Raw genomic sequence first — 17171 nt, 5'->3', positions numbered from 1 at the left:
AAAGGTAGCTTTAGATCACTGCCCCACTAACCCACTTACATAACACACAGGAAATACTAAACCCACAACCTAAAACACATAAGCACATAACTAACACCCATAAAGGTAGCTTTAGATCACCCCACTAACCCACTTACATAACACACAGGAAATACTAAACCCACAACCTAAAACACATAAGCACATAACTAACACCACTTAAATGCCCATAAAACACACTCAGACTCAAGACTTCCCCTGCTTAATGATCCTGGCTTTCACTTCCATAAACATCTGAGAGAATATGAAACATAACTTTAATCTTCACAATTAGGCAGCGTTTCCTCCCAACACTCAAGAAAACAAGTCACCAGAACACAAACTCTAACTCCCAAATTACGAGAAATTACAGAAAATTTATCACGAAAATAATCAGTACAAGTTTCATCTATACAAAAGAAACCACAAAAATCGTACTACTAACTTGCTAAGTTTCCGAAAAATGAACAATCGAGCCATATAAGCATGAAATCAAATGGAAAATTAAGCAGGGAAACAAAAGAACAGATAGAATCTAAAATCTAGCATTCTGCGGTTTCAAGGTTTCAGATTATTGAAGAATAATGGACGAAGAATCGAAACGTATGATTAAGGAGATATCAATTCCAGGGAATAGAGCACTGACTAAATCGATGACTATGCCCAGGTTTTGTATCAAAAATTACATTCTAAGGATGCCCATAAGACGAATGATACGAAGACAAGCATGTTTCAGGATTATCCAAAACAGCCACCTGAATTTTGCCACCTGTACAAAGTCAGGTATGTATCTGTGATTTGAGATTTGCTAGGGATTTTTTCTGAAAGACATTTCGCAGCCTGCTTTAGCATGAGAGAGGAGGCAGGCAGAGGCTCACTTTGTGGCATGTTTTGTCTTATTCATTTAATTCATCTAATGTGGCTGCTCTCTCATGCTAACTGCTAACCGTAGTAAAATGCCTTTTTACAAAAGCCCCTTGCAAATCCCATGTAATTTAATAAAAAATGGGGTGTGACATTCCCATACCTTTCAATATTAACACTATTCTTTGTTTGACTCCTTATGATTAGCCAATTTGACCTCCACCACGACTAAGGGCACGTTTGCCTACCATGAATTTTTTTTTTTTTTTTTTTTTCAATGATAAATTGGTGTCTCTGAGTGGATAAGAGGGTAAAGTGGCTAAAAATCAAGAAACATAAACTAGTGTCTCAGGTAATGAGAAGTGGCAAATATTCAGGGAACAAAAACACTCTCTTAAAAACCGGATGGACTTTTTCCTGATTTCTAGCCGTTTATTCGGCTCATCTCAATTGTGCCTCTCAAATCTTTCTCCTTCTCCCACTGCCCTACCATTCTCTCACCACTTGGAGACAGAGATCCCTCATGAAAAAAAAGGGCGGTGATAAATCCACCCCCTTGAAAGACGAATACACGTCCTTTAACAGAGATCGTTAAGTTTCAATGCTTCTGGAGTCAACGCTTAATGATTTTTGGTCTTTAAAACTTGACGATTTTTGTTTAAAAGGGGGTGTATTCTTCTTTCAAGGGGGTGAATTTATCACTGAGGAGCCGGACATGGCCCAAGTGTACCATCAAAACTAACCCATTCACTTTTCAGTGGCTGTGATAAAAAAAAAAGGCAGGGGATGAGAGACATGAGGTGGAAACATGAAAAAGAGAATTTTATCATAGGGTATTTGCTAGGGACCATCGCAGAAGGCATTTCGTTGCTGGTATGTCGCATGTCATACCAGCCACCTCGTGAATGGAACAACAACTTATCAATGGGAGGGAAATTTTTCCTAGTTTTCCAGTCCGTCTCATGCTCTCCTCACTTGCTGCCCTCTATTTTCTTCATGGTTGGCAAAAGTGCCCTGGTAGTTTATCTTTTCATGTAAGCTACATCCGCCGTCTCTTGTTTGCTAATTATTTTCAGCTGGGTGTCCCAAGTGATGAAAAGGGGCGCATTTATTATTTCCCATTTTTATTCCTTCTTTATTTACACTTTTCCAAGTGGCTGTGAAAGGGGTGTTATAATACTCAAGAAGCTATCAACAAGTAATCTTTGCGCATAACTCATAAGAAGGAGTGCCAGTATTAAAACATGAGAATGTGAAGGTCGTAACTCATAACTCACAAGACCTCGGTTCCATCCCAACGGAGCAATCTTCGGGCATAAAAAGGTAGACGATTGCTTACCTTTGTTCTCTTGATTTTGCTTGGGTTGTGTACGCGCGTGCGTTTGTGTGGTGGGGGGTAGTAGTCCATTTGGAATCCACTAATGAAAATTCTTAGTGTCGTTGTTTCTATAATGCTCTGTTTGGATGCTGGTAGATGTTGGGGGGATTTAGAGAAGAAGAAGTCAAAGGGTAATCAAAAGGAAACCAAAAGAAAATCAGTCAACAGGGAGATTGTGAGCAAATCTCCCCGACGTTGTTTGGTTAGGGGTAAGAGATGTGCAGGAGTTTTTTTACCATATTTTTTAAGATATTTTTTTAGGGAATGTTATCAGCACTACTGTTTTTTGATGAGGGCACTCCTCACTTTATAAAAAGTACGGTATGGCCCGCACCATAGGATTATCCAAACCGCCCATTAGATGGGCCATAGCCTAAATAGGTTATGCCCCAAAATTATTTCCATTGGTTGATTCTAATCCTCCGATCTATAGAGAGTTAGGATCAACCCTCTAACATTCAGATTGGCGGTATGGAAATGATTTTTTGAGCATAACCTATTTAGGCTATGGCCCATCTAATGGAAGGTTTGGATCATCCTATGGTGTGGGCCATACCGTACTTTTAATAAAGTGAGAGTGCCCTCATAAGAAAACAGTAGTGTTGATAACATTTCCTTTCTTCTTCTTTTTTATAGGAATTTGCTAGCAAACTTCTCTTATGCCACTTCTCGGCATATGACCATCCTTGTGCAAAGATGCGCACATGGGCAAAGGTTGCTAGCAAAAGCAAAAATATCATTACAAAAAAAAAAAAAAAAAGTAAAATAACAGAAGTTATAAAGTTTTAAATGAAAAATTACCTAGAAATGGTTATAAAGTTTTAAATGAAAAATTACCTAGAAAATTACGAAAAAAATACCAATAAAATGTAATAAGATATGACAATTACGGAAAAAACTATAAGCAAAAGTAGAAAGTTATGACAATTACGGTGAAAAAGAATTTCCCTGATAAATTCTCCCATTTTTCCTTCTATTTGGAGAAATTCATCCGGCGAATTTCGAGGGTTCCACGTCACCCGACAAGCGCCCGACATAACCGGTGGTCAAAATTTCAATTTCTGCTAAATCCCTACCAAACACCTCTCGGGTAATTAGGAGAATTACATTCCCTGCTATGTTACTTAAAAGAACGTAACCAAACAGAACATAATTGTATCAAAAATCTCACCCGAAAGGTATACCTGCACTAGAGATGTTGGGTCCCGCGAGGCATAGAGTATAGAGGCTGACACGTCATGGTGGAAAAATCTTATTGTCATCATAACTTCATAAGTACAAAAGGAAAAATGATGTGAGTTGCACACAATCCAGTAGTGATGATATGTGGGCCATCTCTGATATACAAATAATGAAAATGAAGTTGACGTTGGTGCTTATAATTTACTTAGGCCGCCCATGGAATTGACGTGTAACCTAAAATTCTGAAAATAACAATACGAAATAAAAGATGTCTCTTTTAACAAATTTCTAATCCAATAATCAATTGTGGACTAAAAATCAATTCTCAAAATCCAAACGAGCAGGGCTTTAGTGGTGGATTATGTGTGAAGTCATGTGGATTGAGTAGTTTAATTTATATTACAAAGGCTATTTAATATTTTTTTCACCCCCTGTAGGATTGTGCACTCCCCTGTTAAAGTGAATTGTGTGCTTGCTTGACACTTTTTGACGTCAAATCACGTAGAAATGGGGGCACATAATCCTACGTTGGCGAAAAAATCATCGCCCTATTTTTCTCTAATATGGTTTAGCATACAAACTCTAAGAATATTGTAGTAACTTTTAAGGGAAATGATAATCTCCCAACCCCCCTCTAACAGATAAAATCCCACCATATGCTCGCTAAGTTTTAAGGGCAAAGAAAAACGTTAAAGGGGGTGAATTTATAGTCAAGCAATGAACCATTCTCACAGAAACCGCTTGGGGGGGTGTTGTTTATCGCTTTAAGTGGGGGGAAATATCATTTCCCTAACAAAAATGTAAATATTCATTCACCGCGTTTGGTAGTAACATACACTGTAATTTTTATGACAATAATAAAATAAAATTTTAATTTGTTGTGAGAACCTAGATGGTTTAAATCCCGATTGAATTTGGATTCAAAACACAAGGATAGGGCTTGATGAATTATTCAATTACGATCTGATTTTATTAGAATTCAAGCGGATCGTGATCGTGACATAGACACGGTTGGATCGGATCTAAACCCAGCCCAATCGACACACCCACTTGCCATCTTATCTCTTATCTTCCACCTCCCTTCTCCTCTTCTCTTTATATGCTTTCCTATTATCATTAAGCAAGTGGATCCTACTTTTACTTTTGCTCAATAGATATACTCCCTGTGAGCCTTGCTTTGCTCTAGATGGGCCATAGCGCAAAATCAACTTCCATTGGACAGTTCTAGTCCTTCAATTTGTGGCCTTTGAATTAACAGTGATCACGTAAGAAGGCAATTGTCATCAAGAAAGCTTAGGTTGTACAAATTGAAGGGAATAGATGGAAAAATATGGTCGTATTGAACTATAAGTGGGGCCCCACTTGTTCACTACCACAAATCAGAAATTCAACATCATTGAACAAGTGGCCCCCACTTAATTTCCCAAGTGTGGTAATATCAATCACAAGATTATGACGGGAGGCCTCAAAACTCATAAAATCTCTATAAAGAAAGTCTCCACTACTTTAATTCGATGTGGTGACTAGCCAGCAAATGATTTTGTGCCTCCACTAACCTCGTTGAGCCGACTTTGCACCGAAAATATTTATTCTATCCCAAACGCTCGGATGTGCTCTACTTTACGCGTTTAGTAGTGGATGAGAGCCACGTAAGCTAAAAAGTTCAACTTGATCAGCTCCTCCAACCCTCCACTTTGCTTACGCTCACAACATGGCACCAGTCTGTAGACGTATAAAACAAATCAAAACGGTCAAACATTTGCTTACCATGGCTGGGTTTATTAGACCGCCTCTATCCTCAACCTTTATTACACATTTTAGATGTGTCATATGCTCCAAAAATTTAGTTGGCTGCACCTAATCTATGTCATTGTTTGCGGGCCCTACTATGACACCGGAACTGGATAAATCTAATGAATCACACGTAGTAGGAAAAAGGCAGGAAAATTATATGATAGGAGGAGGGGAGTAATCCTCCCAAACAGGTCTTGAGGGTAAAACAAGGAGGAGAGAAGCCTTATAAGACAAACCATGGCAGAAGATTCATAAAAAAGAATTGCCTCAGAGACTCCCAGAGATCCTAATATGCTCCTATTAAGATAGCCAACTATCTAACTCAGGGTTATTGAGCAGTTTGAACTCTTAGGTTTGATGTTCTGTTTTTGTTTATCTCGAGTTTTTCGATCTCCCTTCCTCATGTGTTCCAAATTAGGGATGGTGTCTTGTACTCATGAATGTAGCATCTTTCTATTTATCTAACCGGTAGGGGTCTCCGCCAAACCCAGCTTACCTACCCCAAAAAGGATTGTATGGTACTTCTTTGCTGTGTTTTGGTTGATTTGGGGGAAAAGCCCCAGAATTATTGGTTTTAGTTGATAGGCCACGATCATTCCCGCAATGTGTGGGACAATCTATAATGTTCCCCAAAACAAAGGGAGAATGACTACACGAGGAATCACTATGAAATGTGATTTTGGGTACGACGAGGAGACATTTAAAAACAGGGACTGTAGAATTTGCAGAACATTATTAGGCCGCCGCCATGACTTTCTTATCATCCTGATCAAACATCTAATGTCTAAAATAAAGGACTCCGAAAATCAATGGTTGAGAATCTCTAGGAGGAGCTCTAATGTGGCTTGATTGATTAAGCACCTAGGATCATCCAATCAAGGTTATCTCATTGGCATTTGGCCAGACTTATGATAACCATCCGGATCAACAGACCCGGTCATGTGTGCAAGGCAAAAGCAGGGCTCAGTAACAAGCCTAACAAACAATCGTTTTCAAAGCAAAATTAGATATAAGTAACCGGTCCAGATATATGCTCCAGCAGTACAAATTGGGGCCCAAGTTAATGTCGACCCATCCAAAGCAAACCCTAACAGATGAATGGTCTGGATCAGAGAAGAAGTGGGGGCCCATGATCTGACCATTAAAAAATAAAAGTGGGCCCCACCAATTACTATTTAAAACTGCCGACATAGATTTCAGGGGACCACCAAAGTAAAGTAGGGTTTCACATGAGGGAAACTCCTTCAGTAATATTCACCGCATCAAAAGATAACACACGCAACTCTCTTGTTTTATTCTCCCTCTTATAAAGCCAAGTCGGCGTTTGGCGTTCTACGTGTAATGCACTCAAATACGTCTATCCAAAAAACAACCTAAAAAGGAAAACGTGTGAAATCCCCAAACGAGCGAGATTTTTTTATATATCTGAAAAACCTTCGCGGCAAAGCCAAGAAAAAATCTCTATCCACGATGCAGCATCGCAACGATCCTTTCATGCTCGGCCGAACAGGGTGGGCTCCGCCTACATGGACCCGATTACAAGATAAGCTATTCGAGAGAGCTCTGGTTATGTTCCCGGAAGGGTTTCCAGACCGGTGGGCCAAGATCGCGGCGCAAGTGCCCGGTAAAGGCCCGTGGGAGGTCCGGCAACATTATGAGGATTTGGTTTATGATGTGTCAGAGATTGATTCTGGAAGGATTGAAGTGCCTTTCTATGCTGATGATTCTTTAAGCCCGGATTGGGTTTCGGACTTCCGGCCCGGTTCTGGTCATATCTCTTTTGGCGGATCCAAATCGAAATCTGGAGAGTCCGAGAGGAAGAAAGGGGTTCCTTGGACTGAAGAAGAGCATAGGTATGGGGATTTATTTTTCTTTTGATTTTTTTTTCTTTCTTCCTTTGATGATCTAGACCGTTCATCTGCTGCCTAAAGATCAATCGATCCTAGCCCAGGATCTCAAGAAGATATTTTTGGAGCATGGAACTCAAGATTGATATTGGGTAGATGAACGGTCTGGATTAATCCATCGTTTTCTGATTTTGTAAATCCGGCCATGGAGAAATTTTTGGCAAGAAAAGCGATGAGGGTGCCCAATTTTGGTCCATAAAATCAGCTCAAAAAAAAACCCAAATTTAGGGAAGATTGTTGGAGATTTTATAAGTGGGTTTGTTGTGGATTTTTTGAGCTTTTTCCTGATTTTTCTGGCTGGATTTTCCTAGCACTAGTTGGGTGGGGTCAACTTAGTCAATGATCGAAACCATTTAAACCGTCCAATTTGTAGCGATGTTTTTTTTATAAATATGGACGGTCGATTTCTTATTTTTCACTGTCGTGGACCCAAATCGGATGGTTAGAATTGTCCAATGCGGGGTGAATTTTTCTCCGTGGGCCATCCATATCAAGGTTTAGGAAATAAACGGCTTGGATCATCGAGAACACGAAGATTGGACAATCTCAATCATTGATCAATTGTAAGAGACCCATGTGATTATTTTCTACCAACGTTTCGAGCAGAAAATACTATCTTCACCCCCTTGTTTGATAATGCCACGTCTCCTTTTTACATTAAACATTTAATTAGGAAAGTGTAACACAGTGAATGTGGATATCGCTTCCCTCTCTAACTTTATTTAAAGTATGTAGGATTTCTTAATAGATAAGATCTAGACCTTTCTATTTTTCATATTTGTCATCTACTCTATACTTTCCATTTCTGATTATTTTTTTTCTCTTGTTGTTGTAATAGGCATTTTCTAATTGGACTGCAGAAGTATGGGAGGGGGGATTGGAGGAGTATTTCTAGAAATGCAGTGGTTACAAGGACCCCGACACAAGTGGCTAGTCATGCCCAGAAATATTACCTTAGACTCAACTCAGAAAAGAAAGAAAAGAAGCGATCGAGCATTCATGACATAACTACGGTCCCAGAGGCTCAACTCAATGAACGGAAATCGACTGACCCACTGGCCGGTTCGACTCACCGGGGTCAGGAGACAATGGGCCCTCCGGACCCGGTCCAGGGATCATTCGTAGGCCAATATCCTGGCCAGGGCCCTTATGGGTATCAGCATTTTGGATATCGTATGTAAATAGGAGAGGTACATTTGAATGGATTCTCAGTTTTGTACATGTATATTTGGGAAATTATATCAGCACAACCATGTTTTAATAATTACACTAACTTCTCTTCTTTTTATTATATAAACAACTGTCAAAGGTTATTACAGTTGAGCCAATTAAAAAAAAGACAAGCTGAGTTTGTGTAATTATTTAAACATGGTTGTGCAGCTTGTGCTGATATCATTTCCCTTATATTTTGCTTCATCTTTTTCAATCGTATATAAGCAACCACCTTTTCAATGAAATTGTTTATACTCTTGTAGTTTTGAATTTGAGTTCATCATGTGATGCGTCTTGGAATTGACTCGTAACTAGTGACTCAACCCAATTGACTCATTAACTCGGACGGGTCAAGGCAAAGGATGGGAATTATTATTATTATTATTTTTTTATAGGTAAGCAGGGGTTTGGCGGGAACCTCTACCGGTTTATTAGAGAGAGAAAGATGATACAATCAGCAAACAAACACCACTAACCCTATCACAAGAATAGGGTTACATGCGAAGAAAACAACGACAAGACCTTCCTTAGGAGCAAAATCTAGGGGAAAGAGGAAGCACAGAGAATCTCGAGAACTCATGGATGGGAAATAGTTTTGTCGATGGCCATAAGGGCTGCCCAAAAAAATGAATATTGATGAGTTTAGAGCAAATTTTCTACTAATTGTCTTTAACCAATGAAATCTGTTATTTTTCTACCATGGCAGCTTCTCTTTCCTTTATTAGCTCCCCAATATTGTAGATGAAAAGCTCAAATGCACTCGGTCGGTTTGATGATTGGTTGACTCGGTGAGTCGAGCTAAGTCAGGTAGATCTCTGTAGTTTGCACGGTTCCTACTCTATACTCTACTGATCTAGGACAGCTTGGTCAACTTCATGTATACAAAGGCCCGGTTTGTATTGCAAGAAAACCGACAAATGTCCGCTAGTGGACCTCTGCCTATGATTTCAAGCAAATGCTTGCTTGGACAAAAGAGGAACCATGGCATTAGGTATAACAACAGCCTTGTTGGGAAGCATAGACGAACTGCAACGGATGGACTTTCTCCTTCTATCTGTGAATCAAGAAACTAGCCTAGAAAAAACAGACCACTGAGCAATGATAGCAATCCACCAAGCACAAACAAGAACACAAGATTTAACGTGGAAACTCTGCTTTCTTCTCATGCTTTCCCAAAACTTGAAATTACAGCGAAAGAATAACATAAATCTTGGAGGAATATAGATTTACCTCAGAAACCCCTTGCAAGAGAAATGCTCTTATCCTTCTCTAAGAATACCTTCAAAATCCTGGTTCTGACTTCCCTTCGTCCTTCATCTTTTTTACCCTTTTCGAAGAGGATTTATTCGAATCATCACCGTATTAGGGTTTCCAAACCTTTTTTATACATGAAACACCTTTTTTTTCATCTTTTCGCAACTGACTATCCCCTTTTTGCTTTGACGCAAGTGACTCTCTCTCTCTCTCTCTCTCTCTCTCTCTCTCTCTCAAACGGCTTGGACAGAAAATAAGAGGGTCTTCAACGTCTACCTCTCTTTCTTGCATAAGGAGAGAGATTCTCTCATGAGGCTGGATCCCATGAGACTCCCAACATACATAAAGTGTAGGGGTGAGCAAAGTACTATCATGTAAGCCTTCAAAATCGTACCTAGCAATTGGGTTGAGGGACGGGAGAATGAGAATCGCCCAAAGATTTTCCGCATGGCTTTGATAAAACAAGCGGAAAAGGTCCATTCTCCCCACCCTTTATGGGAATTTCGAGAAATGGGTGTCGCGGTTCGAGTTTGCCAAACTTTATTTTGTTTTTTCCCCTTTTTTATCATTTTCCACACTGAAAAAACGAGAGAAGTCCTGCGAAGAATGGTTGGCGAACCTATACGGGGTTGGCACGTCAGCTGGCGTCGTGGTTTTGCTCCCCATAGATGCGAGTTCAAATCCCCTGGGGCTTACCCTATGCACATGGTTTATGGGTGATTGCGTGCATATGTAGGGATTGATTAGTCCTGCACTAAATCAGGTAGTGATACATGTCAAAGGAAAAAAGAAAAGAAAAAAGAATGGTTGGTGGATACAGCCTAAATAAACCAACACATCAACAAAATGCCTTCACAATCGTCATCTTTGAGAGTTCCAAATAATGTTCCGTAAAAAGAATCCCTATGAAGAATGGTTGCCATATGGCGTGAGCCTCTAGCTCAATGGTCAAGACTTTGTTCGGCAACCTGGAGATTGAAGGTTCAATCCCAGCTTACCTATAAAAAAAAAGAATGGTTGCCGACCAAAATAAACTAGCACATATTTTTTGAAAGGTAAAATAAATAAACCAACACATCAACAAATTGTATTCACAATCTTCATCTTTGAAAATTTCAAATGATCTTCTGCTCGAGGAAATATGAGTAGTTGTTTCTTCTTTCCCTGCTGTATAATTACAAACTAATGTGGGCTGCATTCAAACACGGAGAAGTTTGTTGATGTGGTAACCATTCTATGAAGCTGGTTTAAAATTCAATATCCAACGAGTTGATTTTTCCAGCGAATTTCCTCCTCCGAATTGATATATAAAATCAACGGCCCTACATTTCAAAAATAATCTCTCGCTCTAATATTTTAAGGGAATACCTTATGTTCGTATAAAGAGTTTCAAGTGCATGAATTCCGACGACAATTGCTCCAAGACGAGCATTATAATGACACCAATTCCCTCCAATGAGCTCAATGCCTAGTGAATCTTTAGAATAAGCTAACGAATGTTCATTCTGGTCCAACTTTATTCTGTCCTCATGCAAAAGTCTTTCTTAATAACTTTCTCAAAATATTACTTTCATGAAAGACAATAATACAAATTATCGAACCATAGCTGTAACATTAATAAATCGACAGTGTCCCAATATCACAATCAAACACTAAATGGTCAAATCAATCTCATACGCTCCATAGGACCCCTATGAAATATAGGAGGAAGCTCATCCGTCATGGGTCTTCAATCATCGTTTCAGTGCGGATGTGCTCAATCATCATATGATGATCCCCAACATTCTCTCGAATAACAAGTTTCTTTATGTTGATATATTTGTTACATCTGCCACTCGATCTTGTTCTTTTATAAGAAAGATGCAGTGGAATATTATCGCAACAGATAACCGATGGCTTAGAGTTAGCTTCACGCTCAATAAAACGATGTTTTCCACAAGTAAGAAGACATGCCCTGAAGTAGATCCCCTAGTATCCAGGCACCAAACAAAGTCTGATTCCAAACACCAGATCACTTTCAAATGATCAAATTATTTGTATATAAGCATATAGTCTTTCATCCCTTAGAGGTATCAGAAAACCTTCTCTACAACTCTTTAGTGTCCCATCCATGATATTTGCCTATCATCCCAACTGTAAACCCGATGTTTGGTCTTCAGCAGACTTGCACGTACATTAGATTGTCGCAATAATCGCTATGCTGCCAAATGGAAGCCATTTGGTTTTAACACGATCATAGTGATTACAATGCAAAAAAATTAAAAGAAGAAACTAAAGCAATACCTTGCACATGGATTCCGATGACCAAAACTTTGCTCCAAAGGGTTGTTTCTCGTTCTTTTCTAGCCATAAACTCAATGGAATGATTCCCAAGACTGCTCCTTCTTGGCACTTCCTCCGGTGATGAATGCCTCATGAGGTTTTTCGAATTGTGAATGAGAGTAGGAACCTTGGCAGGGATTTAAGGAAGGCTTGGAGATCACCATCCAACTCGTCTTTTTCCTCCCCACCTGCAAAACCGAGTTTTCAACAACTCCTTTTTGGCCGAAATTTAGTGGATCGATTGAAGTGGGTTTCACTCTGTAATTGCCGTCTAAAACCCTCGTTAAATTTAAAAATAAGAATCATGACTTTCAATTAGTAAGAAAATAAAGCCACTAATCAAAAGTAACATGCATAGTTTTAAATTTCCCAGAAATTTCTCCGAAACAACCGGAATGTTTCCATCTCCACCTTAACGAAATTTACATGAATTCCTTCCACGTCAATATTTCCCTAAAATTTCGACCAAAATTCTCGAAATGCGACTAAAATTCTTGAAATTATACTAGAATTCCTAAAATTTGACTGAAATGGTCGGAACGATAAAAAAAATGGAAAGGTTTTATGATTTTCATTTTATTTCACTTCATTAATGTAGAGAATGATATTTGATAGGAAATATCATTTAACTGCAAAATAGACGTGGATTCAGAGGAGGCTAGAACTTCAAAAAAGGAGAAGGAGGTTGAGTCAAATGAGTTTGATGAGCTGCTGTCAATGGGTGATGTGTTTGAGCTTCTATTGAGAAGTATGTTGTGCATCAAATGGATGTAAAAATTGCTTTCCTTAATGGAGACTTCAAAGAGGAAATCTACATGAACCAACCTGAAGGGTTTGTCATGGAGGGTTTCGAGAACAAAGTTTGTAAGTTACACAAATTTTTGTATGGTCTTAAACAAGCACCTAAATTGTGGCATCAAAAATTTGACAAGGTAGTAAAGAGCTTTGGTTTTCAGACCAATTACTCAGATAAATGCCTTTACTTTCGTTCTGTGTCGAATAAGGTTGCGATTATTTGCTTGCATGTAGACGATATGTTGATTCTTGGTTCCGATCTCTCTGTAGTGAGTGACGTGAAAACTACTTTGGCTCAAGAATTCGACATGAAAGATCTTGGTGTGGTTGACACCATTCTTGGTATGAAAGTAAGTTTTGAAAGGCAAGGGATTACTCTTAACCAAGCCTATTATATTGAAAAATTACTGTCTACTTGGGGATACAGTGAGTGTAAACCGATTGAGACACCATTTGATTATACCAAGAAGCTGATCTCTAATGACGGAGACAGTGTGAATCAGTTAGATTATTCTAAACTGATTGGTAGTCTCATGTATGCTAAGAGTTGCATTAGGCCAGACATAGCCTTTACAGTTGGCATGCTGAGTCGTTTCACTAGTAATCCTGGCCATGAGCACTGGGATGCCCTTATGAGGCTGATGAGATACCTTAAGGGCACTCAAGGATATGCTTTATGTTATAATGGCCATCCTCCTATCCTGGAAGGGTATTCTGATGCATCATGGGGCTCAGAATTAGGAGACAGTAAATCTACCAGTGGTTATGTTTTTACACTGGGTGGAGCCGTTGTTGCATGGAAGTCAAAGAGACAGACTTGTATTGCCCTGTCATCTATGGAATCGAAACTTTATGCTTTAGCTTCTACAGGAGATGAAGCAGAGTGGATAAGAGATCTGATCCTGGACATTCCATTGACCCATTTAAAGATTAACTCTTTAAGTTTGTTCTGTGATAATCAAGCTACAATTACGATTGTGAAAGACTCACTCTTTAATGGTAAGAGGAGACATGTTAGGCTGAAACATGCCACGCTGAATTATCTTCTAGAACAAGGTATTATCACTTTGGCTGATGTGAGATCAAAGGATAATATGGCTGATGCTCTTACGAAGGGACTGAACAAAGATCGAATATTCAAAACTGCGCGGGAGATGGGATTAAAGACTGTGTAGACGTGTCTTAACCTACATTCATATAATTTTGAAATTTTTGAATCTTCCTATCTTGGCCAAGATAAGCACTTGATATGTTTCAATGATGTTTACAGTTATCTTTATGTCATTCCACATTTGATGACATGTCCTTCTTGGGAAAGGTTGTTTCATTCCAAACTTGATGATACAGCTTAACTCAATTTGGATATGATGCCTGTAACATTCCAAATGGAAACATGGAATGGTTCTTTGTAAAGAAACTGTTTAGGTCTTGTTCTTGATTGAAACTTGACATTGATGCTTATTGATATTGATATTTATTTTTCAGCCATTATGAAATTGTACTAAGTTCTTTCTGTAGAACTAGATACTTTTAGTAAAATACACAAATGATTGGATTCATTTTAATGAAATTCATATTTGGTAATTTACAGGAATTGGCGAAAATGGAGGAGATTGCCTCAATTTGGATCTTGATGATGATGACTTACTTGATGAGTGAATCCTTATAGAGCAGTGGGAACTATTATTTTCTTTTCAGTTGATTAAATAGTTCACTTACATGTGAAACTGCTTATGTTTGAGTTTAGATTATTTCTAAAACTCTTGGTTATTCTTTAAAGTATTTTGTTTTCAGTTGGATTACAGATCTTTATTGATATGGTGATATGGATGATTCAATAATTTTGTTTGGACATCACATTAACTATCTATTGGATTGTGCTATATGTAGAACATAGGAGGAGATTGTTGGGTATATAATATAACCCATGTATGTTCTAATATAAGCCCAATAGGTAATGGATCAGGTGTAGTGGGCCCATTTGGGCTGGAGCCCATTAACCTCTTATAACCCTAGTGTATCTCTATATATAGGGGCTGGAGGCAACAAACTTGGTATTCCAAACTAGATACCTTGGGTGTAATGCTTTAAGCATACTTGCTTAAACCCTAATTACACTAACACCCTTTTCCACAGTCTTTCCTTCACTTGCACTGCCCATAAATGACTGATTGGCTGTGCATGGAGACACCTGATGAGGCGGTCGTGGAAAGACAGTGGTGGCTGATTGATAAACATATCGCCCATCCAATGTCAACTATTTTACATGGACAATTACCCGCTTTCAGAGTGTTCAAGGGATGCTTTTTTGTTGCATAACATCCTTCATGCGAGAGAAACTTATGATGATCATGGCTAGATGAACGGCCCACTGACAATGGGATCGGGATTTCGTGGCAGATAAAATGATCTATAGATGCACCGCTTTGACATCATTGATGGGATTTGAAGAAGAAAACTAGCTGGGTTTCTTGTTAAATTGGTCCTCACAAGGTCCCAAACACCAATCTTTGTCTTAATTATCCGTCAGTTAAATAGACAATGAAATGTCTGTTACTCAACATCAATGTACTTTGTGAGCTCAAGAGAAAAAGTTGTGTAGGCATCGAACACAATTACTTATTTGAATTTACGATAGGGGTGTGGTGCACTCTAAAGGTCATCTTGGTTGCACACACACTACTCACCTAAGTCTGAACTTTGAACTCCGCATTCTTTAGTATGTTAGGATCCGAGAATATGCTTCTTGAAAGGTTGGACAGACCCATCTGATTAAGAGGACCAATCTAACAAGAAATCCAATCAGTTTTGAAAGGTTGTCCAGGACCTTGCGAGGAGCAGTCTAAAATTCTTTAAAGGTATTGGACAACCTCTAGAAACTGTTTGCATAGTGCCTTATGTAATAATGGTTGTGAAGTTAAATATGATTATTTGCAAATAGTGGATATAACACATTCAGAAATGCATAGTAAATTTTATCTGATTTGCAACTAAGAACCAAATTTGCTTGCATCCAAAGAGTCCCTAATCAGTTTTGGACTCCCAATCGGTTCTCAAAATCCAAACAAATAAGGCCACAGAGGAGCTAACTAAAATCAATTATCTATGTTGGGAGTAAAGGGAGTGGATAGACCGACCCTCTCACCCCTAATAAATAAGATCTCTCTATGGCGTCACTTTGCCTTTTTTCTTGTCACATTTAAGAAAAGAAGCTCTAGTTTTAGACAGACCAGCCAGCTCTTTTTCCATAATTGAGCTAAATATGGCTTTCGTTGCAAATAGGGAAGGGGGGGATGGTTTGACTCCTCTATAGTGGAACCACTATGTATGAAATATTTTTATTTATGTCATTTTGTCTTTTTTCCATTTTTATCTCCAAGTATAAATGCACAGTAACAAAATGTCCCATTTATTTTTCCAAAGGGAAAACGCAGGTGAAAAAGACAGTGAAAAGGATCGATGATTCATGATTTTTTTGCTGTTTCATGGGGATTCGAGATCTATTTCTTGTATTTTTGTGGACGTGTACCAATGGCGTATCCCCGCCCCGCCCCGCCAAATCATTTTTTACAATCCGTTTTGCTAGCAGTGCTCTTTCCAAAATTATTGAAAGTCTCAATCTATAGGAATTTTTTCTTACTAGTAAATAAAGGCGAATTATATGAATATGGTTAATTTACAAGTATAGTATCATAAACTGAAGTTTCCCTAAGGCTCTGTTCACTTGCACTCTCGAGAAATGATAAGAAAGGAAAAAGGCGCGTTTTTTTTTATCGGGATACCTAAAATTTCGGTGTTCGCTCGCTTTGACGAGAAAATGTAATATATGATGTGGAAAACCCAAAAAATGACGTGGAAATGTTGTTTTCCCGCAAAAGGAGCTACTTATTTTCTGACTAAATTGAGGGGAAAGCGATTTCATTTCTCGGAAAAACCTAGCACGCCTCGCCCTCGACTCCTTCTCCACTCCACGAGACGAGTGAACAAGCGCAGGAAACCTTTTCCTGCACAGTTTCTCGGGATTTCTTTTCCTTTTGCCACGTCAGTTTCTCAAGCATCATTTTCTTTTCCTTTCACGGGAAAACAAGTGAACGGACCCTAAGCAAAAATTAAATAAGGTTATTCAAGTTATCTTCTTTCTCGTGTATAAAAAGAACAACTTTTTTTTTTTAGGGTTAAGCCTGTAGCTCAATTGGTGGAGGCTTTGGTTTCCAACCTAGGTCAGAGGTTCAATCCCAGCTCACATATAAAAAAAAGTTGGATTTTTAAAAGGGAAATGTTATCAGCACCACTGTATTTTGATGAGGGCACTTCTCACTTTATTAAAAGTACGGTATGGCCCGCACCACAGGATGATCCAAACTGTCCATTAGATGGGCCACAGCCTAAATAAGTTGTGCCACAAAAATTATTTTCATAGGTTGATCCTAACCATCCGATCTATA

At 38.8% G+C, this 17171-nt stretch overlaps 1 protein-coding gene across 1 annotated transcript; it reads left to right on the top strand.

Annotated features, from left to right (window-relative positions):
* The first annotated feature begins 6577 nt into the window (after positions 1-6577).
* On the top strand, positions 6578-8600 carry LOC143876635 (transcription factor DIVARICATA-like). Its single transcript, XM_077378327.1, has 2 exons — positions 6578-7089; positions 7982-8600. The coding sequence occupies exons 1-2, from the start codon at positions 6707-6709 to the stop codon at positions 8322-8324; spliced, it is 726 nt and encodes a 241-aa protein (XP_077234442.1). The 5' UTR covers positions 6578-6706; the 3' UTR covers positions 8325-8600.
* The last annotated feature ends 8571 nt before the right edge of the window (positions 8601-17171 follow it).

The sequence above is a fragment of the Tasmannia lanceolata genome, unplaced genomic scaffold, assembly GCF_043159265.1.
Source record: "Tasmannia lanceolata isolate RefF3 unplaced genomic scaffold, GAP_Taslan_0.1 ptg000005l, whole genome shotgun sequence".
NCBI classification, from domain to species: Eukaryota; Viridiplantae; Streptophyta; class Magnoliopsida; order Canellales; family Winteraceae; genus Tasmannia; species Tasmannia lanceolata.
This window is presented reverse-complemented; position numbering and strand designations above follow the sequence as displayed.

What these genes read in the sequence shown, in the direction of transcription:
- LOC143876635 (XM_077378327.1), top strand. Translation starts at nt 6,707, where the DNA reads ATGCAGCATCGCAACGATCCTTTCATGCTCGGCCGAACAGGGTGGGCT. An exon ending in TGGACTGAAGAAGAGCATAG is followed by an intron (nt 7,090 to 7,981) that starts GTATGGGGATTT and finishes TTGTTGTAATAG; the next exon opens with GCATTTTCTAATTGGACTGC.